The sequence below is a fragment of the Neofelis nebulosa genome, chromosome 16 (genome assembly GCF_028018385.1).
Source record: "Neofelis nebulosa isolate mNeoNeb1 chromosome 16, mNeoNeb1.pri, whole genome shotgun sequence".
NCBI lineage: Eukaryota > Metazoa > Chordata > Mammalia > Carnivora > Felidae > Neofelis > Neofelis nebulosa.
This window is the reverse complement of record NC_080797.1, coordinates 56184765-56212492: the sequence shown is the minus strand read 5'-3', so window position 1 is coordinate 56212492 and position 27728 is coordinate 56184765. Positions and strand designations below refer to the sequence as shown.

The 27728-nt window shown below is 39.7% G+C and overlaps 1 protein-coding gene across 4 annotated transcripts in view; it reads left to right on the top strand.

Moving 5' to 3' along the window:
* Window positions 1-3057: 3057 nt before the first annotated feature.
* AP2B1 (adaptor related protein complex 2 subunit beta 1) overlaps window positions 3058-27728 on the top strand; it is a 125283-nt gene continuing 100612 nt past the window's right edge. For 2 of the 4 annotated variants that reach the window (XM_058704307.1, XM_058704305.1), the window contains exons 1-5: window positions 3058-3227; window positions 9830-9889; window positions 16161-16266; window positions 18646-18781; window positions 20680-20925. In XM_058704307.1, the coding sequence (XP_058560290.1) occupies window positions 9853-9889; window positions 16161-16266; window positions 18646-18781; window positions 20680-20925 (525 nt within the window). In that variant the 5' untranslated portion in view covers window positions 3058-3227; window positions 9830-9852. Of the gene's footprint in view, window positions 3228-3251; window positions 3347-9829; window positions 9890-15788; window positions 15889-16160; window positions 16267-18645; window positions 18782-20679; window positions 20926-27728 lie in introns of those variants that run through there. The other 2 variants (XM_058704306.1, XM_058704308.1) reach the window with 2 other exon arrangements.

The window sequence follows — 27728 nt, the reverse complement described above, 5'->3', positions numbered from 1 at the left end:
TACTTTATGAAAATTCATCTGAGCTTTACATTTATAATGTGTGCACTTTTTGTAAAATGTTTGTTATACTTCAAAATAAGTGCAATTAAAACCTAAGGGCACTTGGGTGGCTCAGTCAGTTAAGCGTCCAACTTCAGCTCAAGTCATAATCTCACAGTTCATGAGTTCCAGCCCCACGTCGGGCTCTGTGCTGACAGCTCAGAGCCTGAAGCCTCCTTCAGTTTCTGTGTCTCCCTCTCTCTCTGTCCCTCGCCTGCTTGCACTCTGTCTCTGTCTCTCGAAAACAAGTAAACTTAAAAAACAAAACAAAACAGAACAAAACTGGCTGCTGTGTGGATAATGGTTGGGAGAAAAGTTGAGGTTTCTAGTATTCCAGGCAAGAGGTGATGGTGGCTTGTATTAATGAGGTGGAATAGAGGGGATTGGATGAATTAAAGATTTATTTTGAAGGTAGATTGACAACTTGGAGATGGATTGGATGTGACAATTAAAGGAGAGAAATCAAGGATGACCCCAGGTTTCTGGCTTGAGGAATGTAGTGTAATTTATCAAGATGATCACGCAGTAAATACATACATAGTATGTGCAGCCATAGTTCTAAGTGCTTTACATATATTAATTCCCTTCATCCTTATAACAATATTTTGATTAAATATTACTATCTCCCCATTTTATAGATGAGAAAACTAAAGAGCATAGAGCTTCGGGGAACTGGGGGAAGGATAGGTTTTGGACATATTAAGCATAAAGGAGCTGTTGAAAGGTTTTGAATAGAAGAGGCATATGAATCAAAGTCTCTAAGATTTTTCTGGTGGCTTCTTCGTTATGAATCCACCTCTGATTTTTGGGAGTTGTAACTGGAACCAGGTTTTACAGCAACCCTCATCCCATGATTTGCTTAATTTGGGTGGGCCATAAATATAGAATTTTCCATAAGTGTGGTTGGCAATTTGGTGGTGAAAAGTTGGGAAAAGGTCAAGGCTAGAGATAGAGATTTTGAAGTCCTATGGGTAGGAAAGATCATTGAACTCATGGTATTGCTAAAAATAGTGTAAAGAAAATGTATCAATTTGCAAATGACATATCGGACAAAGGGCTAGTATCCAAAATCTATAAAGAGCTCACCAAACTCCACACCCAAAAAACAAATAACGCAGTGAAGAAATGGGCAGAAAACATGAATAGACACTTCTCTAAAGAAGACATCCGGATGGCCAACAGGCACATGAAAAGATGTTCAACGTCGCTCCTTAACAGGGAAATACAAATCAAAACCACACTCAGATATCACCTCACGCCAGTCAGAGTGGCCAAAATGAACAAATCAGGAGACTATAGATGCTGGAGAGGATGTGGAGAAGCGGGAACCCTCTTGCACTGTTGGTGGGAATGCAAATTGGTGCAGCCGCTCTGGAAAGCAGTGTGGAGTTTCCTCAGAAAATTAAAAATAGACCTACCCTATGACCCAGCAATAGCACTGCTAGGAATTTGTCCAAGGGATACAGGAGTCCTGATGCATAGGGGCACTTGTACCCCAATGTTTATAGCAGCACTCTCAACAATAGCCAGATTGTGGAAAGAGCCTAAATGTCCATCAACTGATGAATGGATAAAGAAATTGTGGTTTATATACACCATGGAATACTACATGGCAATGAGAAAGAATGAAATATGGCCTTTTGTAGCAACGTGGATGGAACTGGAAAGTGTGATGCTAAGTGAAATAAGCCATACAGAGAAAGACAGCTACCATATGGTTTCACTCTTATGTGGATCCTGAGAAACTTAACAGAAACCCATGGGGGAGGGGAAGGAAAAAAAAAAAAAAGAGGTTAGAGTGGGAGAGAGCCAAAGCATAAGAGACTGTTAAAAACTGAGAACAAACTGAGGGTTGATGGGGGGTGGGAGGGAGGGGAGGGTGGGTGATGGGTATTGAGGAGGGCACCTTTTGGGATGAGCACTGGGTGTTGTATGGAAACCAATTTGACAATAAATTTCATATATTAGTAAAAAAAAATAAAATAAAAGAAAAAAAAGAAAATGTATCAATATAGAACTTAAAAAAATCCTCACTATTCTCTCTTTCCAGTATCCTATATATCTTCTCTTTTCAGCCACATTTTCTTATGGAGTTATTTGTAACTCCTGTTTTCATTTCCTCACCTCCATTATCCTCAAACTTCTGCAGCATGGCTTTTGCCTTCTGTTTCTACTGACGGTCCCAGCAATGATGACCTTTTACATTGCTAAATCCTTGGACGCTTTTCAGTCCTTCCTCCTCCTCTCTCTAGCAAGTGATACTGTTGATCATTCATACATTTACACATTCAACAAATTTTGGAGAGGGGAGGGGGGCTAGGTCGCAGAGATAGAAGAGCGAATAGGTTAGTATGTTCCTACTTTCATAGAACTCTAAAAACATCCTAAAAAGTTATAGCCACCAGCTTTTCCTTCTCCTTTTCTACTTCGCAGTCTCCTTTGCATTTTGGTTTCCTCAGCTACTGCGCCAGGCACTCTCACTCTCCACATTAATAAAAATTAAAGACTTACTATTTTTGAAGCAGTTTTAGGTTCACAGCAAAATTAAGAAACAGGTACAGAGATTTCTAGGTCTCGGTTTCCAAAAGTAACTTACTATTGTGTAAGCACTCCTATTACAAGCCAGGTGCTTTACCTACTTTATCCCACTGAAACTTCCCAAGCCAAGAAGAGATAGATTGTTGGCTCCTTTTCACAGACAAGACTAAGGTTAAGGAGACATTAAGGAACTTTCCCAGTCATTCTCAAGACAGGGGTTTGAAATCAGAAATTCAGATCCGATGCCATCTCATCCTGCTTTCCAACAGGATATTTCACCGTTTCTATGGGAGAGTTTTTAGAGAACTGTGCGAGGAAACAAATCCAGAGAACGACAGTTTGTTTAATACATCCCTCTGTATAGCCACTGAACTCCCTCTTGGGTCCAGTATCCAGTCTCCGGGGAAAGCCTGTCCGTCTCCAAGGCGACAGAGCTCGCCGCCTTTCTGGTTCTGCCGCGCGCGGGGATGACGGTGCGCGGCGAGGTTCTCTGACGTCAGAGTTTCCTGTCCACCATCTTTGTCTCTGGCAAAGTGGGTTTTGCGCAGTGGCTTAGACCTGGAGAAGGAATCGTGACGTGCAGGAAACCATTACAACACCACTCGGGCCGTGCTCTCTGGCTGCTGCCGCCACCCCCGCCCTTGCCTCCGGTGAGTTCAAGGCGGCTAACTTCGGGGTGCGTCCGTCACTGCTGGGGGGAGACCCCAGGTTGACTTGGACACTGGCGGGGGGAAGAGGAAACCCTAGGAGCGTGACCGTTGAGTATGAAGTGAGCCGTCGGGTGTGACCGTTGTGAGGAAGAGGGTTGGAGAAAGGGACTCCACCGCTCTGGCGGGGCGAGGGAATCCTCGGGTGTGGCCGCTGGGAGTTGGGGGGCACCTGAGGGAAGATACGTTCGAGGTCGGGGGGTTGGGGCCAGAGGCCAGGGGTGTGGCCGGTAGAGGCTGGAGGCCAAAGGGGAGAACCTTCCTTCCTCCCGCTTGGCGTCTTTCACTCAGAGGTGGGACGTGTCCAGCTTAGCAGAAGGGGAAAGGGATTCCCCCCACAGGTTTGTCCATTGATGGGCGAACCTCTCCCGTCTCCCGTAATGTGAGGATAAGCGACACCTCTCTCCCACCTTGTAATGGAGGAACATATCCCTAGAATCCTGACCACCTGGGGCAGAAGAGGAATTCCTGACACTTGGGGGGAAGGGAGGAGAAACGTTCAGACCCGATGTGAGGTGGGGGAAGCAAGTAGGGATAAATCTTAGCCCCGAATTTTTTCTTTCTGGGCTTAGCAGGAATGATCTGGTTTGAGAAAGGCTGTAGATTAAGCCAGAGGTAAAGAAACTGGAACAGCCTGTTATTTCCATATTCTTTGAATCGAAAGAATTTATTCACGCTGTTTGTTTTAGGAGCAGTCTTCTATGGGGGTGGGGGGCGGCGGGGATGTTAATGATCTCACCTGGCTGTTTCATTATGGAGCTGAGCACATAAAGTGTTGCTGCTTCATTAAACGGATTTTTAAAAGAAGTGTGTCTTAAATGCCAGAAACTGTTAATCATTGTGGTTTAAAAGAAGTAAAGCACAGTAAGTTTAGAAAAGGCCGTATGACCACGAGGGTGGTCTCAATGAGGAACAATTTAAGTGACTAATTACCTGCTTGGTATGCCTGTATTGCTTAGCCTCAGGGTACACTTCTAAAATAATAATAGAAAGCAGCAGATGAAGGAGATGCAGCTGTACAAGAAAACGTGTAACACATTCCAATGATGACTAAGCGTGGTGGTGAGGTGAGAACTGTTTGCAGGTATCTTGACAGTTTAAACTCCCAGTGAAGCAAAAGGATAGCGTGTTCTGCGGACAGCCTCGCTGGAAGTTGGGTGGTAAAATTAACACAAAGCTAACATTCTGTGAATTAAGAGACAGACTCAAGAAAGCCCAGTTCTTCCATCTTTTTTTCCCCTTAAACATCTATATTTTATTTTATTTTTTAATTTATTCAAAAAAAGGTGTTTTTGTTTGTTTGTTTGTTTGTTTTTTTTAAGTTATTTATGTATTTTGAGACAGAGAGAGGGAGACAGAGAATCCCAAGCAGCCTCCGCAGTGGCGGAGCCTGATGTGGGGCTCAAACTCACAAACCGTGAGATCATGGCCTGAGCTGAAATCAAAAGTCGGACGCTTAACCAACTGAGCCACCCAGGCACCCCACTATCCATATTTTAAAATATTACATTTTATGCACGGATTTGACCCAAGCTGGACAAGGAGTGAATTAGATATGATACGTTCTCCTTTACTTCTTTCTTTACTTCTAGGCTTAAATTTTCCAGAGTTTTGGTATTTCAGTTAAGAATCGGATGTAAAGGGGGCCTGGCAGGCTTCAGTAGGGCATGCTACTCTTGCCCCATGCTGGGTGTAGAGATTACTTAAAAAAAAGAATTGGATGTAAACCTTTTGAACTTCTTACTGTATAATATTAACACATTACTTTGTAGTCTGACATTTTTTTAATGTTTATTTTTGAGAGAGAGTGGGGGAGGGGCAGAGAGGGGGGGGGCCAGAGGGTCCAACGTGGCCTCCACCCTGACAGCAAGTCCGATATAGAACTCGAACTCACAAACCATGAGTGAGATCACGACCTGAGCCAAAGTCTGATGCTCAGCTGACTGAGCTACCCAGGCGTACTGGTAGTCTGACGTATTTAAGTAGAAGTCACATCTTGTGTCTATTGTAATTAGATGTCTTATGATTTCTTATGAGCTAAATGATAATGGAAGACACTATTATCTTTGCATTGAAATTTCTGATTATTGAGACATTGAAATATCTCAGCACCTTTCACACTTGTAATAAAAGATGGCCGAATGGCCTTTCTGCTCTATAATTAGGTTAACTCCTGCCGTTTTTTTTTGCTGTGAGCACCAAACTGTAAAGCCCAGCTCTGTGTGAAAAGAAGGGACTTAGTGGCCTCACCAAGTCTAAGTTAGCCGCCATTTCCCAGAGAGCCATTTGAAATTGAGACCCTATTAATTTTTTTCTGGCCTTATTTTCTTTAGGGGGACTGTAAGGAGGGAGGAATAGAAGAGAAGGGACTTGGGGCACCTGGGTGGCTCAGTCGGTTAAGCGACCGACTTCGGCTCAGGTCATGATCTCACAGTTCGTGAGTTCAAGTCAGGCTCTTTGCTGACACTTCGGAGCCTGGAGCCTGCTTCGGATTCTGTGTCTCCCTCTCTCTCTGCTCCTCCTCTGCTCGTGCTCTGTCTCTCAATAATAAATAAACGTTAAAAAAAATAAAATAAAAAAAAAAAGAGAAGGGTCTTTCACAACCTATATTTGGGAGAAACTAGGTTATGTTAAATCCAGATATGTAATCCTGTGCAGGGAAGCTTTCTCTGAAATGCAGTGACACCACACTCCAGGCTAGGTCAAGTAAGAATGGTTGTGTGCTTTCCCTGTGATAGCTTCCTTGTTCAGCAATATCCCTAGGCCAAACCACAGGCCTTCAGAACAGTCAGTGACTTGTGGAGTTTGATCTGGTGGAAAGGTAGTGTGAGTTCAAACTCCATAATGCCTTTGCTTTTTCCTGGAGTTCTCCTGTAGGAACAAAAAAAAGGGTGGTTTTTTTTGTTTTGTTTTTTTGTTTTTTTTTTTTCGGGAAGAGCTTGGTTTTTGAGGCTCTTCAGTGAATATTTGATTTTTTTTTCCCTATTTTTTTCAGCTCTATCTTGGCTTCTTTTTCTTTGGCTTCTAATGCAGGCTACATTTTTCACCATCTTGTATTTTGGAGAATCTGCTTATGTTCATCCCTGGCTTGTGATTATCTCCTTTAAAAAATACATATGTAATTTTTTTGAAGTGTAATTCACATAACAAAATTAACCATTTTAAAGTGAATAGTGACATGTAGTACAATCCCAGTGTTGTGCAACTACCACCTCTTTCCACTTGTTTTTGTTTAGACTATTTTCATTTTTCTTGGAGTTTTCTTTTGGCTTAAGGCAGGAACTGACTTAATACAATGTGTCCCTGCCAGTATGGGTAAGAGATGTTTCATTACTGTTTTTTCCAACAGCAGGAACTAAGAGTGATAGGTTTTTCCTTTCTTTAAGAGCAGAGATTCTTAATTTAGGATCTAAGATTACTTGACTCTCTTCCCTGAAATTTTGTGGGTGGGTATGTTATTCTCTAGTTAAGAACACAGTGCTCACAACGAATAGGGAAATATATTCCTTGACAATGAAATTTAAGGGAGGTAGTTAAATGTGTGGGTCATTAATAAAGGTAGAACTTCAGACTAGGTTAGTTTTATGTTTAACAGACTGTGGTTAAAACTGTTCAGAATTTAATATGTGGGGCACCTGGGTGGCTTAGTTGGTTGAGCGTTGACTCTTGGTCTCAGCTCAGGTCGTGATCTCATGGGTCATGGGATCGAGCCCCACATCAGGCTCTGTGCTGACAGTGCAGAGCCTGCTTGGAATTCTCTCTTTCCCACTCTCTGTCCCTCCCCTGCTCATGGTCACACACTGTCTCTCAAAATAAATAAGGAAAACTCAAAAAGAAAAAAAAAAGAATTTAATATGTTTGGTGTGCCTGGGTGGCTCAGTGAGTTAAGCGGTCAACTTTTGATCTCAGCTCTTGATCTCAGGGTCATGAGTTCGAGACCCTTGGTAGGCTCCAGGCTGGGCAAGAAGGTTACTTAAAAAAAATTTTTTTTTAAAATATGTGTATATGAATATGAGATCTTGAGAAAACAACAATTTTTGTGCCCCTTTTCAAAGAAACCGGGCAAGGGGGTGGGGGGATGGGGGGGCATCTGGATGGCTCTGTCGGTTAAGCATCTGACTTTGGCTCCCATCATGATTTGTGAGTTTAAGCCCCGCAGCGGGCTCTCTGCTGTTAGCATGAGTGCTCTCTCTCGCTCTCGCTCTCTCTCTCTCAAAAATAAATAAAATGTTAAAAAGCAAAAACAAGCAGTATGAAAAGTTCCAAGCAGATTTTGTTTGTAAATCCTAAACAAGTTTTAAGTTTTGGTGATCTTATTGGACTTAATAGGCATAGTAACATCTTAAGCCATAATGGCCTTGAGCTATGGCTCTCCTGTTAGGCTCTAGTGATCGTTTCTGTATAGCCGTTTCTCTCTTTTTATGTGTAAGTTATTATGTGATAATTTCAGATTTATTCCAGGTCTTTTATGTGAAGGACTCCCTTTCTTCAATTTGCCCATTTCAAAATTAGTGTACATTGTAAATGGATTAAATGATTATAACATTCTTCAAATTTTTTCTAGAAAGGCATTATGAAAATACTGCAGAAGGCAAGCCCCTGTTACAGGTTAATTTTTAATTATAACAACTATCGGGGCACCTGGGTGGCTCAGTGGTTGAGTGTCCGACTCCGGCTCAGGTCATGATCTCGTGGTCCGTGAGTTCGAGCCCCGCGTTGGGCTCTGTGCTGACCGCTCAGAACCTGGAGCCTGTTTCAGATTCTGTGTCTCCCTCTCTCTCTGACCCTCCCCCATTCATGCTCTGTCTCTCTCTGTCTCAAAAATAATTAAACGTTAAAAAAAATTTTTTTTTTAAACAACTATCAAAACGGGAATTTCTTTTTTTTTCAAAACAATTTTTTAAGTTTTATTTACTTATTTTGAGAGAGAGCACACGCAAGAAAGCGCGAAAGCATGAGCAGAGGAGGGGCAGAGAGAGGTAAAGAGAGAATTCCAAGCAGGCTCCACACTGACAGACGCTCAACTGACTGAGCCACCCAGGTGCCCCTAAAATGGGAATTTCTGTATTCTATAATGTTTGTGAGTTCTAGCTCGCGTCTTTTAACAAGGGAATTCAGTGAAATTCTGATACAACCTATAGTGCTCTTGCATAAGGATCAGGACTGTAAATAATAGCCACTTGGAAAGATCTCAGCTGAGTCTAATTTCCTTTAGGTTGTTCAAGTGGCACATTTTAGAGATCAAATTTGAGCCAGGCTGTTTTCATTATTTCATGTTTATTTGGCTCTTTTTCCTTTTCCTTAATTACATCGATTTGTTTAGTGCTTAGGTCTTTTCTCTCTGATCCATATTTACTGTTGTTTGCCATATGTGGTATTGCTCAAGTTTGCCAAATTTATGATCACTCATGTTGTGGCATGACAGTAATGAGCAGGTGCCAGGCATCAGTCCTAAATTTGGTAGTAAGTATTGTTGATGATGGTAAGGAAGAAGATACATGTTTTTGAGTGCAGAAGGGATATTATTAAAAGAAAATTTTAATACATTTAAAGATACCAAGTACTTTGGACGAAGTCTTGAGTTTCTCAAATCAGAAAACATTGTCTCATTATTTAGGGAGAAATGTGACCAGTCCATGCCATTTTTGTTTTACTAGTAAAACCATGTGTCAGCTGGATTGATTTCCTGGGAATTGGAACCGAAGTATTAAACTTGAGGCTGAGATCCGTGATCTTTTAAATTTTAACGCCAGTTCTGGTTCTCTTTTGTATGCAATAGTGACTGAATAAATCTCTCTCTCTCTCTCTTTTTTTTTTCTGGCCTTATTTTTAACTGTAAAGTGATATTATTCTTTTGGAATACAAAAGAATTATTGAAGAATGTTATTCTTTTGGAATATTCTTTTGGGCTAAGTGTAGATTGTTGGAAATATGAAAACTGTAATTAAAAAAATCCATGCATGAGGCATGTTTGCCTCTAGATATTTGTTGTGAAAGAATATTGTCCTATTAATTTAGTCTTTTTTTTCTTAGATTCCTTTTCTCAAGTGTAATAGTGAATAGGTTGGCACAACTGTTTTCTCTTTCTACTTTGACCTTAACATTGCTTCAGGATATGTGTTTTCAGGATATGTCCCTTGAGGTAGGGAGTAAATCGCATTTTCCTGAATGGAAAGTAATTGGGAGATCTTTCAAAACAAACTTTTTTTTATCTTAAATATTTGAGTGCCTAATTGAAGATGTATTTACAAAAAGGTCTAGCTTTAGATCTTCGAGGTGTTGAGATAATTATGGATAAAATTACAAAGCCATAATAGGTTCATATTATCAGTCCATTCCATTTAGCCTGTTATTTTGCCCCAGTTCCTTGAGGCAAGAGTTACATTCTTAATTATCTTTGCATCTCTTGAATCACCAATAACGGTGGTAAGGAAGAAAATACTCAATTTTGAGTACAGAAATTATTATAAATGTTCTTAAAAGTAGTTGAATTCCTTGCTGGACATCAATAATTTGGATAAAGGAATTTTTTTCTCTTGTTGTAGGTGCACATTAAAGATCCAAAACCATGACTGACTCCAAGTACTTCACAACCAATAAAAAAGGTAAGCATGAAAACTTGATTAAAGAACTTTTAAGTTTGAATTCCTTCAAAAATTGTGGTTTAAGATCGTCCCACCTAGAATGTTTCTGACCTCTTTAGACATGCATATTGTGGACTATCTCATTGGGGATCTACTATTTGTACAGAAAAGTGTATTTGAATAAATTATTAAAGGATGGGCTTTTAAATATAGATAGAGCTGGGATGCACTTCATTTTGGCTTGGAGGTTCTGTTTTGGTGAAAGGATGAAATCCAATTTTAATTTGTCGAAGATGGGTAGGTCTGAGGAAGGCAGAAAGGGAAGCAGCAGCACATTTATTCTCTTTTAGTTTTTACTTGGAAATATTAAAGCAGGGGCACCTGGGTGGCTCAGTTGGTTGAGCGTCCGACTTCGGCTCAGGTCATGATCTCGCAGTTTGTGGGTTTGAGCCCCGAGTTTGTGGGCTCTGCTGATAGCTCGGAGCCTGGAGCCTGCTTCAGATTCTGTGTCTCCTCCTCTCTCTGCCCCTCCCATGCTTATGCTCTGTCTCTGTCTCTCAATAATAAATAAACGTTAAAAAAAATATATTTTTAAATATTAAAGCAATACAGATCACGTAAAAAGTAAAAAAGAAATTTCTCTTTCTCCTTATTCTTGTTCCTTAGGTGAACTCAGGGTGTATCCTTAGTTTTTTTCTGTGCATATAAATGCAAGTATTAATACATATGTTTAAAAAATTTTTATCTTTAACAAACTTCATGCAAACAGTACATAGAAACTTGATATTTTCATATCCCTCCATATAGATCTACCTCATTCTTTTAATTTTTTTTTAATGTTTATTTATTTTTGAGAGAGAGAGAGAGAGAGAGACAGAGCACCAGTGGGGGAGGGGCAGAGAGCGAGGGAGACACAGAATCCGAAGCAGGCTCCAGGCTCTGAGCTGTCAGTACGGAACGTGACATGGGGCTCGAACCCACAAGCTGTGAGATCATGACCTGAGCTGAAGTCGGACACTCAACTGACTGAGCCACCCAGGCGCCCCAGATCTACCTCATTCTTTATTTGGGCTTTGTCTAAATATGTTCTTTATACTTAAAACCGGGAACCTTTAGAATCAATTCCATGATTTTTAGGTTATAGACTGTGGATTACTTGAATAGCTTTGAATTTATTAACCTCATTGTCTTTGTAATCAGAAATGTAATGCTGATTTTTACATTTGTGGGGTAGGAACTAAGGATTCTTGGGAAAATCCAAACTCCTCATCTTTTGTAAAATTGTTCCTAAATAATAGCTCATTTCTAGTGTGATAGATGGCCCTCCTATCAAAAACAGACTAGTTTCATTCTTCTCAACCTGTTGTTGAGAAGCTGAGATTTACTTTTCTTCAGGATTAGGATTCTGTGCTTTGTATTTAGCAGTCTTTATATTTACTGAAGCATTCTAACCATGACACAACTATCATTCCTCTTATTCCTCAACAACTTTTCTCCTCAAATGGACCTTTTCTCCTCTCTTCCAGTGGATGAAATATAACTTCTCTGCCTCAGAATTTATCTTTCTTGTTTCCATTGTAATTTACTGGCCTCGGCCTCCTGACTGTCTTCAGATTTAACTAAGTTTAGTCTTGAAGAACCAAGGGTCCTTCTATCTTGTCTGATTCATTGCGTGTATTTATTCCGAAAATATTTATTGAGTGTCCACTGTGGAGTTTCTTTTCTGCAAGAGACAGAGCGCAAGTAGGGAAAGGGCAGAGAGAGAGGGAGACATGGATCCGAAGCAGGCTCCAGGCTCTCTGAGCCGTCAGCACAGAGCCTGACGCAGGGCTCAAACTCATGAACCTTGAGATCATGACCTGAGCCGAAGTCTGATGCTTAACTGACTGAGCCACCCAAGCGCCCCATAACACTATGGAGTTTCTGATTAAATATCCTAATTTCTTTCAAGTCAGAGTAGATGCAAAGGACACTGAATATCCTTTGGTTTCTAAAAATCATTTCCAACTAAAAGGAATCGGGACTCTTTGGAAAAGGAATCAGGACTTTTTGGAGAAATAACTGATTCCAGGGTGCATCAAGGGAAAGTACAAGATGAACATGAACATCTTATGCCAGAAAGCAAAAAAAAAAATTGATGGGACATATCAAGGAGCAGCATGGTTTGAAGGGGCTTCCACTTGCCAAATTTGAGATAATTTGAGCATTAAAAAAAGTGATCATTAGGGGCACCTGGGTGAATCAGTCAGTTAAGTGTCCAACTCTTGATTTCGGCTTAGGTCATGATCTCAAGGTTTGTGAGTTCGAGCCCTACATTGGGCTCTGCACTGACAGTGTGGATCATGCTTGAGATTCTCTCTCTCCCTCTCTCTCTCTGCCCCTCTCCTGCCCACTTACTCTCTGTCTCAAAAGTAAATATTAAAAAAAAAAAATTACCATAGTAGTAGATTATAACCCACTGAATAACATATACACGCATAAATCATAGTTTTAACTGATTTAGGCAAGAGTCATCAATGAATACTAAAGCAACTACCAGGTGAAAGCTTGATGAGGAACAAGATATTTAAATAGTCTTGAAGTTTCCTTTCACAAATTACTAATCACAAAGGAAAAAATAGTAACTTTACAGGGTCGGGACTTGGTATTTACCAACTTAACCACATAGTTGATGTTAACATCACCTATAATGGGATGCATTAACATTATTTGCCTCTTGATGTCATTCACTGAGAAAAACATACCATCCCGTAAGAATTATGCCTGTCAAAATGCATAACCTCAATGTAATCATGAGGGAACATCCATGATAAACCCCGTACCGAGGGCATTCTGTAAAATAACTGGCCTAAACCTTTAATAAATGTCATTATCATGAAAGACAAAGGCTAAGGAACTGTTTCAGATTAAAGAAGACTAAAGAGATACTATAGTAAAATATAACATAGTGATCATTGGATCCTGGCCTGAGGGGGGATGGTGGTAAAATTACTATGAAGGAGGTTATCAAAACTTTTGAGTTGAGTCCATAGATTAGATGATGATGATGTGTCAATGTTAAATTTCCTGATTTTGATCATAGCATTATGGTTATATAAGATAATCATTTTTGGAAATTGTACATTGATGTACTTAGAGCTAAAGAGACAGGATGGCTGCAGTTTACTATTATTGTTTACTATTATTCAGGAAGAAACATGTAAATATATAGAACATATGATAAAGCAAATGTGGCACAATGTTAACAATTGGGGACTCTTGCAACTTTTAAGATTGAAATGATTTTTTTTTTTTTCTTCTATTGAGAGAGGGAGAGCGAGAATCCCAAGCAGGCTTTGCACTGTCAGCGCAGACTCGACCTGGGGCTCAATCTCACAAACCATGAGATCCTTACCTGAGCCAAAATCAAGAGCCAGATGCCTAACTGACTGAGCCTGGTGCCCCTGAAAAAATGTTTTTGTTTTGTTTTGTTTTGTTTTTTAATTTTAAAATAGGAGGGCACACTGTGGTGGTCTAGAGTGAGCAAACAGCATATCTGCTTGATACGCTGTTTTCAGGAAAGTGCAAGCATATCTGGCCTCTTCTGGTCATTTGGAGTTATGTCAGGGTAAACAAACTCTTCTATTACAATACAGAGAACTACATAGTGAGTTTCTTAATTTTATCAACTGCTAGTCCGTGACTTTCAATCTTTCCTACACATTGGAATTTCTCAGGGAAGTGTAGAACAATACTAATATCTAGGACCCTCCACCTGAGATACCCTGACTTCATTGGTCTGGGCTATGGCCTGGGTGTGGGGATTTTTTTAAGCACCCCACATTTTTCTCCTGTGTAGCCACGATTGAGAACCATTGCTGGCTGTTAGCAGTGGTTGGTAGATTTGATTAGTGGGAGGAGGAAGAGAAAAATAGAAGAACTTGTATGTATGAGATAATTTGTGCCCTCTTTGGCTCTCACCCAACTTCTTCCCTCTCTTTATTTTCTATACTTCACAAAAACTATTAGCACTTTGTCATTCATTATCAGCTTTTTTTCTGATTGTCTTACCATTCTGAAATGGTATTTATTTCTTCTTTTGTTAACATTTTGTGTGCTTTATGACCAAGGTATTGTCTATGTTGACATAAAAATGTATAATTAAAAAACTCCCCTAACTCTTCAAACCTTCTTTTGTAATGAGTCCTGGTAACCTTTTTTTATTCAGGGATTTGTAAAAGTTTGAGACCTACAGATTGAATCACGGCTGGGTAAATACCACATTTTAAAAAATGGATAGACTGTGTTCCTTTTACTTCCTGCAACACCCACCAGAGCTGCCACTGGAACATATTCTTTAAGTTTATGCTAGGATTGGAATAGTTTCAGTTACATCCTGTTTTGATCCTTCAGCTCCTGCTGCTATTCACAGTTCAGACTTTTGAAACCCTGTGGCTTGTCCTTTACTGTTCCTAGAAGTAAATGATGGGAACCCTGAGAGCTGGATTTGGCAGCTGAGGACTTGATGGAGAGGAGCATGACTCTAAAGGGCCCAGCTTTCCTGACTGCTATTTTTGCAGTTGTTGATTAAATAAAGCTGATTTTTGTAGCATTAATCTGTTTGCCTTGTTGGTAGTGGATTTTAATGTCACAAGCCTTTTTAGTGGTCAACTTTTATGTTTCTTACCAGTTTCATCCTTCCCATTGAGAGGCTTTAATAGATCACAGAATTTGCTGTCCCCACTGTTCCTGTACTGATGAATGAAGTCTGGTTAAAATGAACATCAAGCACAGTCCTAGAAATGGAGGAAAATGAGGCAGTGTTGTTGAAGAGTTTAAGAGTACAGATGGAAGGTTGAACGGGGAGTAGCCAATTTCTCTTTCATAGGCTTAGTGGTATATTTTCTTCTTTCTTTTAAAACCGGTGGAAGATTGTTACCTTTTCTTTCAGCGCCAGTTTTCTGAAGATAGGTGAGCCTGGTCCTTAAGATAGTGATGATATCCCTGGCATTTCCCAGGGTGGGGCCTGAGTACTCATTCAGGATTGTGCCTTTAGAAATGGTTCTGGTTTGTACCATTCTTGAAGCTTCAAGATTATCATTTTTGTTAGATCAGTTGAATAGGATGGGGCCTTTAAAGCCTGTCAGCTTCTTAAAGTGCTAATTAGAGCAGTGATTCTCAGCCCTGGTTGTGCATTAAAATCACTTGGAGAGGGGCACCTGGGTGGCTCAGTCGGTTGAGCGTCTGACTTCGGCCCAGGTCATGATCTCACGGTTCGTGAGTTCAAGCCCCACATCAGGCTCTGTGCTGACAGCCTGGAGCCTGCTTTGGATTCTGTGTCTCCCTCTCTCTCTGCCCCTCCCTAGCTCATGCTCACTTGCTTGCTCTGTCAAAAATAAACTTTAAAAAAAAAAAAAAAGAATCACTTGGAGAAACTTTAAAAAATATGAACCTAAGAGTTCTGTTTGACATGCTGATTTATTTGCCCCAGAATAGAGCCTGAGCATTGTTATTTTTATTTATTTTTATTTTTTTAGTGCTTATTTATTTGTGAGAGAGCGCATGTATGCACACACAAGTGAGTAGGAGAGGGACAGAGGGAGAGGGAGACACAGTCTGGAGCAGGCTCCAGGCTCTGAGTTGTCAGCACAGAGCCTGACGTGGAGCTCAAACTCACAGACTGCGAGATCATGACTTGAACTGAAGTTGGACGCCCAACCGACTGAGCCACGCAGGCAGCCCGTTATTATTTTTAAATACCTCCCAAGTAATTTAGTGTCTAGCCAAGGTTGAAAACCTCTGGATTCAGCAGTCAGGAGACACAGTTCTAAGGGCAGCTCTGTCACTGACTCACTCTGATCTTTGAGCCTTAGTTTTTTATCTGTGAAGTTGAGAGTGGGTGAATGAGCTGATATCTAGTGTCTCTTTGGCTTGAAAACAGATTTGTGAACCTGTTCCCGTGCCTACATTTATTGTTTCCCTTGGGACCTTGAAATTCTGATGGAAGATCATCCCTCAGACGCCGTTCTCTCCCCTGTATAGTAAGATATGAGATTTGCTTTTTCCCCACTCCCACACTTCTAAGATCTGGATTGCAGCTTCCTCTCTGGCATAACCTAAATGATGGTATCTTTATCAATGGTCAATTAATATTCTAGGGATTTGAATTGTACCTATCCTGTAATTTTTAAATTCTCTACTTCAGTTGCTGCCCTGTCTCTGGTCAGCTGTCATGTTATTTATTACAGAGTGTAGTATTTTGCTCTAGTTTTCTGGTCCTAGGATCTTACCAATTTGTTCTCTTTTCTTGTAGGAGAAATCTTTGAATTGAAGGCTGAACTCAACAATGAAAAGAAAGAAAAGAGGAAGGAGGCTGTGAAGAAGGTGATTGCTGCCATGACTGTGGGGAAGGATGTTAGGTAAGGGTCATCACTCCTGCTGTCGGTCACTTTAGACCCATACCCTATTTTATGGCTTTTACTGCTTTTCATTTAACTGTTGTAAACAAAGAACCTATAAGAATGGGTTTGTCCCACTGAAAATCACAAGGAAGTATAGTTACTTTTACGTGAACTCTGTGACTTTTTTTTGAAGAATGAAACCAGTTTGATTTTCTTGCGTCCAGATCTAGCATAAAACCTCCTGAGAGCTGGCACAGTTACAGATCTGTTGCTGAAGTAGTTTTAGGAGATGATAAAAATGTACCGGGAAGCAGAAGCTCATATGTTCTTTAATTGGCTCGAGCCAATGTTCTTAACTCTACAACTCTAGAATCAGTTGCTGAATTCAAGATGAAAATCAACGTTAACAAAGTCTGTTTTCTCACCCTCCCTGCTCTCCCCGTAATTCAGCCAGACCATTTGGAAATAGGTACAGATTATCCACAAGCCCCTGAGGATTCCCAAAATCCTTTCGGGGGATTTATGAGGTCAAGGCTATTATAGTAATACTTAGGTGTTATTTGCCTTTTCACTGTGTTGACATTTGCACTGCTGATGCCTTAGTGCAAATCAAGGTAGCAGTGCCAAACTGTGATAGTAGTCATTGTATTCTTCATCACCACTTACTTCCAGGAAAAAGGGCAGTTTCACTTAGGGCTATTCTTCATTGAAGCATTAAAAATGTATTTTATTAAGCCTTGAAATATGAGTCAGGTCTTTTTAATATTCCATGCGATAAAATAGCAATTATGCATAAAGCACTTCTGCATAACATAGTGTGATTGGTTGACCTGGAAAAAAGCCAATTGTTTGAACTGGGAATACCATTTTTAAGTAAAAGAATGATTGACAGACAAATTATAGTTAATCAGATCTTCAGTATTTGGGAGACATTTTATCAAAAATGAACAAAGTGAACCTGTCACTTCTAGAGAAAAAAACTGACAGATCCATTTTGAGCTTTAAAGTAAAAATTAGATTGTTGGAAAACTTGTATCTCTCATTATGAGCTTGACAGCATCCCAATACTTAGAGACTTTTCTGATGAGATTGGTGGTGAAATGAATTAATGTATTATTTACTGTTCTCTGATGAAATGTGTCATTGGGAGGATCTGCATAACTCAACCAATATTTTCTAAATGACCAGTGCATAGATCATAGAAGTGTCCATGGGTAAAAGATCCATTCACATTAAGTGAAAGAAGATAGATCTTATTGCAAGCAAGTTTAAAAAGTTTGATATGGTTTCAGATTCCACATTGTAGCTGACTTTTAAGCTGATTAATGTGTGTGCTGAAAAAGACAAAAGAGAAAAAGCCTTTGTCTAGCTTCAATGTATCAAAGAATATCCAGTTATCTGAAAAAGCTGTTAAAATACTCCTCTCTTTTCCAATTAATATATGTGTATGATTTGCTTCTTACACTTCAGTCAAAACAACATTCTACAGGGGTGCCTGGGTGGCTCAGGCGGTTAGGTGTGCAACTCTTGATTTTGGTCAGGTCATGATCTCACAGTTTGTGAGTTCAAGCCCCGTGTCGGGCTCTGTGCTGACAGCTCAGAGCCTGGAGCCTGCTTCGGATTCTGTGTCTCCCTCTCTCTGCCCCCTGCCCTGCTCACACTCTGTCTCTGTCTCTCAAAAAGGGAGTAAACATTAAAAAAAAAAAAAAAAAAAAATTAAAAGCAACATTTCTAAAAGGTATGTCCTAAAATATTATATGTGAAATTATATGATGTCTAGGATTTGGTTAAAAATAATCCAGAGTTGGGGCGCCTGGGTGGCGCAGTCGGTTAAGCGTCCGATTTCAGCCAGGTCACGATCTCGCGGTCCGTGAGTTCGAGCCCCGCGTCAGGCTCTGGGCTGATGGCTCGGAGCCTGGAGCGTGTTTCCGATTCTGTGTCTCCCTCTCTCTCTGCCCCTCCCCCGTTCATGCTCTGTCTCTGTCTGTCCCAAAAATAAATAAAAAACATTTAAAAAAAAAATTAAAAAAAAAAAAAAATAATCCAGAGCAACTAGATGGGATAGGGACAGGGAGGGAAGGAGAATGGATTGAGGACATGTATTAATACTTGTTTATAGCTGGGTGATGGATATATTGGGTTCATTATACTGCTGTTTCTATTTGTTAGGAATTTTTGTAATGAAAAGTTTCGTAAAAACTCTATTTTTAGAGACTTTCTTGAGACCCAGGGTTATAGTTTCTTTAGAAATTCATCTCAGTGAGATAATTATTATTGCCGTGGGGACATTTGTCCTTGCATCAGATCACTTTGTAAAATAAGGCCATTTCTTCAGGTTCTATCCATTGGCTTGACACCAACATCTTTTCATTTTTCTTTTCTCTTTTCTCCTCTTAGCTCTCTCTTTCCAGATGTAGTGAACTGTATGCAAACCGACAATCTGGAATTAAAGAAGCTCGTGTACCTTTATTTGATGAACTACGCCAAGAGTCAGCCAGACATGGCCATCATGGCTGTCAACAGCTTTGTGAAGGTAACATTTCCCCCAGGGACTCAAGACCAGTCTCTTCTGTCTTAAGTAACCTTTTCAGAAGTGTTTCTTGATATAGTTAATGTCTGCATTGCAAATAAGCAACCTCTGTTCCAAAAGAGGGCCTCTGGAGAAGTACTGGCACTGACTAGGAATGTTCGTGTTTTTAAGCCTTCTTTATGCCAGCATTTGTCATCCAATTCAGACCATATGGAGAGCTTTCAGTTAGCTGGTCTTGGTGTCCTTGCCAGATGGAAGAAGAAAAGCAGGTGAAGAAGCCTTAATGTTTTACCTACCCAGGCTGACAAAGCTTAGGTATATCATTGCAGTTTCAGTAACCTGGGCTTTATCTAGTTTCCCTTTGTAAAAATTATGCTTATGAGTTAGAAGTAGTAGAAACCACAGGAACTACTACCTCTGTTTTGTCTTACTTAATAGGTCTTAACACTGGATTAATTTTTTTATTATGGAAACTTTCAAACATAATGAAGTAGAGGAAATAGTATTATAAATTCCTACCCATCTTGTAGTTGCAGTAGTTAATAACCCATGACCAGTCGTGTTTTATTTATTCTCCCATACATGTTTTCCTGACTCCTCCTCATTTTCCTACTAGATAATTTTAACGTAAATCCCAAACATGATAAAGATGAAAAATAATTTCATCCTTACATTTGTCAGAATAAGATCTCTTTTTTAAACATAACTACAATTTTCACATCTTAAAAAATTGACCATTAAGAAATTTCTTATTATTAAACATGCAGTCATAGTTTTCCTATCATTAGATTTGATGGACATAATGAGGCTGTACCTATTAAAAAGTACATATTTTAATATTTTATATATATATGTATACATATATATATATATATATATATGTATATATATATATATGGTTTTTTGCTGTTTTTTCCCCTTTGTTGGGAATTTAGTCTGCATTAAAAAAAAGACAGTATTTCTAAAATTAGCTTTTATTAAACTGTTCTGAAAAATAAACTACATGCTTTCTTATGGAATTTTTGTTCTTTACCTGTGTTTAGCTACATTGTACAAAATCAGAGAACATAACATTCTGTCTGGTGGTTCATAGGTGGACTACATCATTGGGAAGATAATTTAGTTTACTTGTTTTGTACTTTGGTGTATACAAGGTTTAGAGTGTTTAAAGAAATTTTTTAGCATAGTGCAATTTAAGGAGTATTCTATTTGTACTGTATTTGGAAGCATTTGCTAATAAAGGAGAATGTAGGAGTGCCTGGCTGGCTCAGTTGGTAGAATATGCAACTCTTGAACTTGGGTCCATGAGTTTGAGCCCCATGTTGGGTGTAGAGTTCACTTAAAAATAAATAAGTAAATAAATCCCTCATTTGGGGAAAAAAAAAGGAGAATGTATGTTAATGGGGATCTTGGACGGCTCTCTCTGCTGTTTAACTCCAGGAACTTGGGGCAGGCCCAAACCAGTTTCTCTCTCCTTTGCTTTCTTGGCTGTAGGCCCCAGAAAGTCCCAACCTATTTTCTCTCTACTTGATACTTGCAGACTGGCTCTGGAGTGGAACACATCTTTTCAATTCCTCATTTTTTTCCTGTTGTTAAGGCAGGTCCACTAATAGCCATGGGGATGGTATTACCAGCTCACTAAGGTGCTGCCCTTCTGGGCATTTCTTCACTGTGTTTATAAAACAATTAAATGATTTTCTAAGCTAAACTCTTAAATAGGCAACTAAGGTTTGTACTTAGGAAACAATAGCATGGGATGATTTATGTTCTGATATAGAATGTAACTGGAAGCTTACATTAAGGAAATATTTTTTTGTGGTTTGTATAAACTAGACTATTTACTTTTAGTTACCATGTACACCTACAGTTGTCAATGATTTTTTTTTTTTTTTTTTTTAAAGGACTGTGAAGATCCTAATCCTCTCATTCGGGCCTTGGCAGTCAGGACCATGGGGTGCATCCGGGTGGACAAGATTACAGAATATCTGTGTGAGCCCCTCCGCAAGTGTTTGAAGGATGAAGATCCCTATGTTCGGAAAACAGCAGCAGTCTGTGTGGCAAAACTCCATGATATCAATGCCCAAATGGTAGAGGATCAGGGATTTCTGGATTCTCTGCGGGATCTCATAGCAGATTCAAATCCAATGGTAATAAACTTCTGCTTTTATAAAGAGAATAGTGCTTAAAATGGGTCCCTTTTAAAAAAGCATGTTTAAAACAAATCTTATGTTTGGGACATTGAAACCTAGGTTAGCTATGGGAAGTATGAATTCTGTGTGTCCCTCAGATTATCTGTCTCACACTGTAGGTGTTTCTGAGGTGAAAACCAACTACTAAAATACCAGGGTCTTAAAGCAAACCTTTGCATCATACCTATCCCTGTATTTGCTCAGCAACCGGTTCTTTCATCATTTTTTTAAGAGGATTTTACCTTAAATTGATAGCAGTTTTTTAAAGATGATTTCTTCAGATGTTTGTGGTCTTTTCTAGCAGTGTGGCAGTAGAAACAAAGTTATATTTATTGGTTAGTGATTTTTATGCATTCTTCTACAGGAAAATTCTAGGACAAGATTCTCTTTTGACAACTAACGTTTTAAACATTTGGTAGCTAGGAGTGCCTGGGTGGCTCAGTCGGTTGAGCGTCAGACTCTTGGTTTCAGCTCAGGTCATGATCTCATAGGTTGGTGAGCTCGAGCCCCACATCAGACTCTGTGCTGATGGTGCAGAGCCTGCTTGGGATTCTTTCTCTCCCTCTCTATCTGCCCCTCCCACGCTTATGCTTGTTTGTGCATGCGTTCTCTCTCTTTCTCTCTCTCTCTCAATAAATAAATAAATAAACTTAACCAAAAAAAAACCTTTAGACATTTAGGAGCTGGAAAACAACTTAACACCTTAAAGTTTGGAGTACTTTTATTTCTCATATTAACATTTTTAACTTTGTCCATATAATGAAGGGGAGAAAGTCCCAAGTGGTATGTTGACTCTGCTGGTTACTGGAGCTCATTTGAATTCAATGATTGGTCAAAGTATCATTGCTGAGAAGATGAAGGAATATCGCCACCTTTTCTCCCCTTTTTGCCTAATACAATATTTACTTAGAGGTGAATAATTGTGAGTTAATCAAATGAGTAATCTTTGAATATTTTTCTTGTTGTTGAACTTTCTGGAATTTGCCTTGAAATAGACATTGCCTCTCACTTGCAAATTACCCACTCAGATCTCTGCTTTGATATTTCATTTGGTTCATCTTATTCTTTGAATAGCCTTGGCTTCTGTTTATTCTCCTTCAAGTTTAGTATCAAGGTCAAAGGATGAAGCAAGCCCCACTTTTTTTTTAGGGTACTATGGTACTTACTATCATCAGGAATCTTTTTAGCCACCTTCTAGGTACAGAAGTGGGTGCAGATATGGATGTGCTTAAACTATGACTTCTGATAGGATGTCACCATCAGTAAGAATATTCAGCCTTTCCTTTTTTCCACCTCAAGTAAGATCTTGTGACTTCTCCCCTGCTTTTTTTTATTCCATACAGGAAGAAATTTATAGGGGCGTCTGGGTGCCTCAGTTGGTTCAGCGTCCAGCTCTTGATTTTGGCTCAGGTCATGTGATATCACGGTTCGTGGGTTTGAGCCCCATGTTAGGCCCTGCGCTGACAGTTCAGAGCCTGCTTGGGATTCTCTCTGCCCCTGTCCTGCATGTGTGCTCTCCCTCAAATAAGTTTAAAAAAAAAAAAAAAAAAAGAAATTTACAAGGCATTAGTATCTATGTTATAGACTGTGTAGTTGGTCCTAAGTTGTATTTTAGTGTTGTTTCTGAGTCACGGTTACTCTGAGCAGCTGTACTGGAAATTTTCTACCTGAGGACAAATGAGAAGATGAAAAGTATTTGGCTTCCGTGCTCCCAGTTTCAGGCATCCAGATGAATAGGGTATTGTGCACTCATGGAAACTTGTTAAATAGTGGGGCTAGGAATGTGGAGTGGAGTGAGGTGAAAATGAATTCTAACTCATTTAGGCAATTCCATTTTGGGGAGAAAAAGGCATTTTTACACTAATGTAAATTCTTGAAAGTAGAACCTACAAAATTAGATGATTAGGGATAGGGAGTAACTGATGGTTTAGTAAAGGCTTGCTTTTTCTTTTTTCTGCTCTTTTCTTTTTTTTTGTACCCAAGCACTTAGAACTTAAAACTTTATCCAGATCAGTTGAGAGGGTGGAATGATTCTGGAACAAGCCTAATTTAACTTAAGTTTTCATTATGGAGGAAGGGCTGGTTTTGGCCAGATCCTACTCTCAAGTAACATGTATGCCATTTATTTATTTATTTATACTTTATATTATGGGAATTTTCAAACATATTCAAAATTAAAGTGACTAAATGAAAATGAGATAAGTGAAATGAATCCATTTACCATCATCAGATTCGGTAATTATCAGCATGTGCTAGGCTTGTTTTACCTGTTTTCCCCCATGCCATACCTACCTATATAAGTAATATAAACAGGCAACACATCAGTGGGTCTCTGTTTGAATTTAATATAACATTATATTAAACTATACTACTCTTAATAAAATTTCCTAATCTGTTTTTACTACAGCTTATCAGGAGGTGATTTCAGGGGATTTTCACAAGTTACCTTTGAGGAAATATTTAGAGAAAATTTAAGGTCACCTGGTAGATTTTGAGAAACTTTCAGGAGCCACTTTTGTTTACTGTGTCTTTATTGCCGATTTTCCTAGAGCAGGTGTCAGCATTAATTATCATTGGACCTATCGCTCTCTAAATAGAAAATCTTTTTGATTCTCGTCACATTTCTCAGCAGCAGAACTTTTCCCTTGATATTGTTCAATGGAGTGCTAGCAAGGCTCACAGGGTGCAAAATTTAAAATGGTACTCACATTCAGGTGCCAACTCCATACCTGCAGAAGCCTGAAAGTGGAGTGTCTCCTTAAGCTTGTGCCTTACTTGCCTTACTCTTGTTCTGATCTTGTTTTACATACTCTTATTCAAATCATTTTTTGAGCTCTTCATGCTTGTTTTAGTGAAGAACTGAAAAGTTTGTGTTAAGATAGCCAACAGACACCCATGCCTACCTTTGATCTTGAACCCATACTTTTCATCTCAATCGATGTCCTGCTTTTTGCCAAAAAGTATTACAACCGGCATTTAGACCACTGATTTTCCTTTTTTATCAGCTGGGTCAAATACTGTTGATAGGAAACAGGTGAGTACATGAATGTAAGGTTTAATAGCTCAAACATCTGAGAGATTCCAAAGGATTCTGATGACCATACATTCTTAGGAAAAGGGAAATTTAAACTTAAATGCATTCTATACCAGATACATGCTTTTACTTACAATTTATTGCTTCGTTCTCTTATCTTCCCAACGCAGTAGAGGTTATTCCATGTTGAGATCAAGAAGTGTACACTCAGGAAATTATCCCAGAGTCCTACAGCTAGTGGTAATATAGCCAGGATTCTAACCTAGTTCTGAGTCCCAATACCCGTTATTGGTCACTGTCTTCATAGAGGTATGTCTATAATAGAATTTAAATGTGTGTATTCACACGTACACATTTAGAACTGTTTTATTGTCTCAAAATGGTTAAAATTTTGAATATATGAAGGCCTTTAATTATCTGAGACCTGTTTTACTGTGGAAATCCTCTCAAGCTCCTTACTCTGATGCTTGAGTCCTCTTCTGCTCTGGAGGGTATTTTGTTGCACTGTTTCAGAAGTTGTTCCACACGGTGGCAGCACTGCACCAGAAAATACTAGAATCTCTTGCAAAAAAAAAAAAAAATAACGTTTCCAGGGGGTTCTGCTTTAGTAATTTTCTTATAGCTCACTTCAGAAGGGCATCCTAAAGGTGAAAGCACCTGCAGAAATGACTTGGAAATCAGAGAGTAAAATGTTGATCAAGATCTGAATACTTTTGGGGTTATGTTGATTTCCAAGCTCATTCCTGGGAGTAGGGTACCTTGCTGCAAGTAATAGATTTGTTTTCATTTCTTGTCTTTCTGGGGGGGATCACATGCACTTCCTTTTCCTATAGTTATCCAATTTATAACAGTTAAAGCAGACTTTCTAGTGAAATACTATTTGAAAGAGAAAAGATAGACTTTGAAGTAAAAAAATTCTCTTAAATTCTAGCTCAACGTCACTGAGTTTCTTCTTCTGTTGAATGAGGGGCGCCATTGTAGAAAGGCGTTAGGAGTATTTATTGAGCTGTGGTATAAAAAGTGCATATTCAAGGGGCACCTGGGTGGCTCAGTTGCTTAAGCATCCAACTTCAGCTCAGGTAATGATCTCACGGTTCATGAGTTTGAGCCCCGCGTCAGGCTCTATGCAGACAGCTCAGAGCCCGGAGCCTACTTAAGATTCTGTGTCTCCTTCTCTCTTTGCCCCTTCCCTGCTCACACTCTGTCTCTCTCCCTCTCAAAAATAAATAAACATTAAAAAAAAAATTAAATAAAAAAAAGCACATGTTCAAGTGCTTGGCTTATGGGAGCTCATGAGAATGATGGCTGCTGCTCCTGTAACTATGAAATAGACATTAGACAGGGTTAACGTTATTGCTACAATATTAACTTAAAAGGTCCTGGTGCCGATGATAGCTGTACAAACTCATATAGTACAGTCTTTTCTGAGAGAATTAGAGCCAAACTTATTTTCAGATGCAGATTTTATTATTCATTATTTTGAAAGCAAACCTGTATTCAGAATGAGCAACCACTTTGGAGCTACAGGAGAATAGCTCCCATGACTTCTTCACAGATGTCAGAATTTTTTAATTTAATTTTATTTTTTTACATTTTATTTTATTTTGAGAGGCAGAGAGAGACAGAGCACAAGTAGGGGAGGGGCAGAGAGAGAAGGAGACACAGAATCCGAAGCAGGCTCCAGGCTTTGAGCTGTCAGCACAGAGCCCAACATGTGGCTTGAACTCACAAATTGTGAGATCATGACCTGAGCCGAAGTCAGGTGCTCAACCGACTGAGCCACCCAGGCACGCCCACAGATGTCAGAATTTTTAGAATTTCCACCAAATGTATATTTACAAGAAAAAAATGCACTTTTGGGTGATAGTGATTGTTTTGTAGCTTTTTTCCCGTACATTAGGATTTTCCCTCCTTTACTATGGTTTTTATTTTTTCCTCCAAGGCATTTGAGATATTCTGACTTCAGTTAGCATGTTCATGCTAGAGTCTGCCACTCCTGAGACTCCCAACAACCTCATCGCATGGTTGCTTTTGTTTGTGAACTTGGCTCTCCTGAGCCCCATTGGCTTAGGACTTTGCCCCTTTAATGTCTTCTAAACTTTCTCCATTCTGCTTCCATCAGTCACCCTGAGAACTGCCCTGGGAAGCCCCACTTCCCTCTGTCCTGTCCTCTCTGCCAAAGCACAAATTACTGAATAAGTAGGAAACCTATTTCTGTTTGATGAGTGTTCTGCACGAGCAGTATGTTCTCAGAATAGCCTCAGCTTGGCCCAGAATAGCCTTTAGCAAAGGTTCTGGTTAAAACTGCTAGCATCTTGGGGCACCTGGGTGGCTTGGTCAGTTAAGTGTCTGACTTTCAGTTTTGGCTCAGGTCGTGATCTCACAGTTTGGTGAGTTCGAGCCCCGCATCAGGCTCTGTGTTGACAGTGTGGAGCCTGCTTGGGATTCTCTCTTTCTCTCTCCTTCACTGTCCTCTTCCCCTGCTCACAATGTCTCTGTCTCTCTAAATAAATAAATAAACCAGTTAGCTTCTTTTAATTAGAAATTATTCTAGAAAGCTATCTTATAAAGAGGCCTTATAAAAATTTTATAAAGAGGCTTTAACTGGGTTCATTCACATATATCATGCAAGTGAAAGACAAACAGAACCCACATTCCGAGGATCGACATAGGATGAGAAGCCTCCAATGATCCGGTGCCAGCTCACAGGTCAAATGGCAGTCACATCTTTTTGGTGACCATCACCAGCATGTAGAAGCAGCATGGTATTATGGCAGTGGATCTCAACTGGGAGCGATTTTGCTCCCCAGGGTACATTTGGCAATATCTAGGGCACTTTTCATTGTCACAGCTAACCGGAGGGATGTTGCTAGTATCGAGTGGGTAGAGTCCAGGGCTACTTCAGACATCCTGCAGTGTACAGGACAGCCCCCTAGAGCAACCAGTTATTCATCCCCAAATGTCAGTAGTGCTAAGTTTGCAAAAATTTGGATTATAGAAATAATAGAAATAGCATATAACCACATAGGGCCAGAGTGGCTGCTGTTTTGAGTCCTGGTGTGGCTGCTTAATAAAAATGTTGCCCTTAGCAAGTTATTTAAAATGAGCTTCAGTTTCCTTGTCTTTAAAAAGGTAATAATGCTTATTTTACCCAATTATTTTGAATATGAAGGAATAATAAGGAATAATTTAAAAATTTAAATAATGCCTGGGGCACCTGGGTGGCTCATTGGCTCAGGTCTTGATCTCAAGGTTCGTGAGTTCGAGCCCCGCATTAGGTTCTCTGCTGTCAGTGCAGAGCCCACTTGGGATCCTCTGTCTCCCTCTCTCTGCCCCTCCCCCACTTGTGCACACTCTCGTACTCTCACTCTCTCAGTCTCTCCCAAAAATGAACAGTAGGGGCGCCTAGGTGGCTCAGTCAGTTAAGCATCGGACTGCAGTTGAGGTCATGATCTCACAGTTTGGTTCCTGAGTTTGAGCCCTGTGTCGGGCTCTGTGCTGACAGCTCAGAGCCTAGAGCCTGCTTCAGATTCTGTGTCTCCCTCTCTCTCTGCCCCTTGCCTACTCATGCGTTCTCTCTCTCTCTCTCTCTCTCTCTCTCAAAAATAAACATTAAAGTTTTATTTAAAAAAACATCAAAAAATTTTAAATAATGCCTGATATGTAGCAAATATTTAATAAAACTGTAGCTATTGAGGAACAGACCTAATATTGCATACTTTCTGAT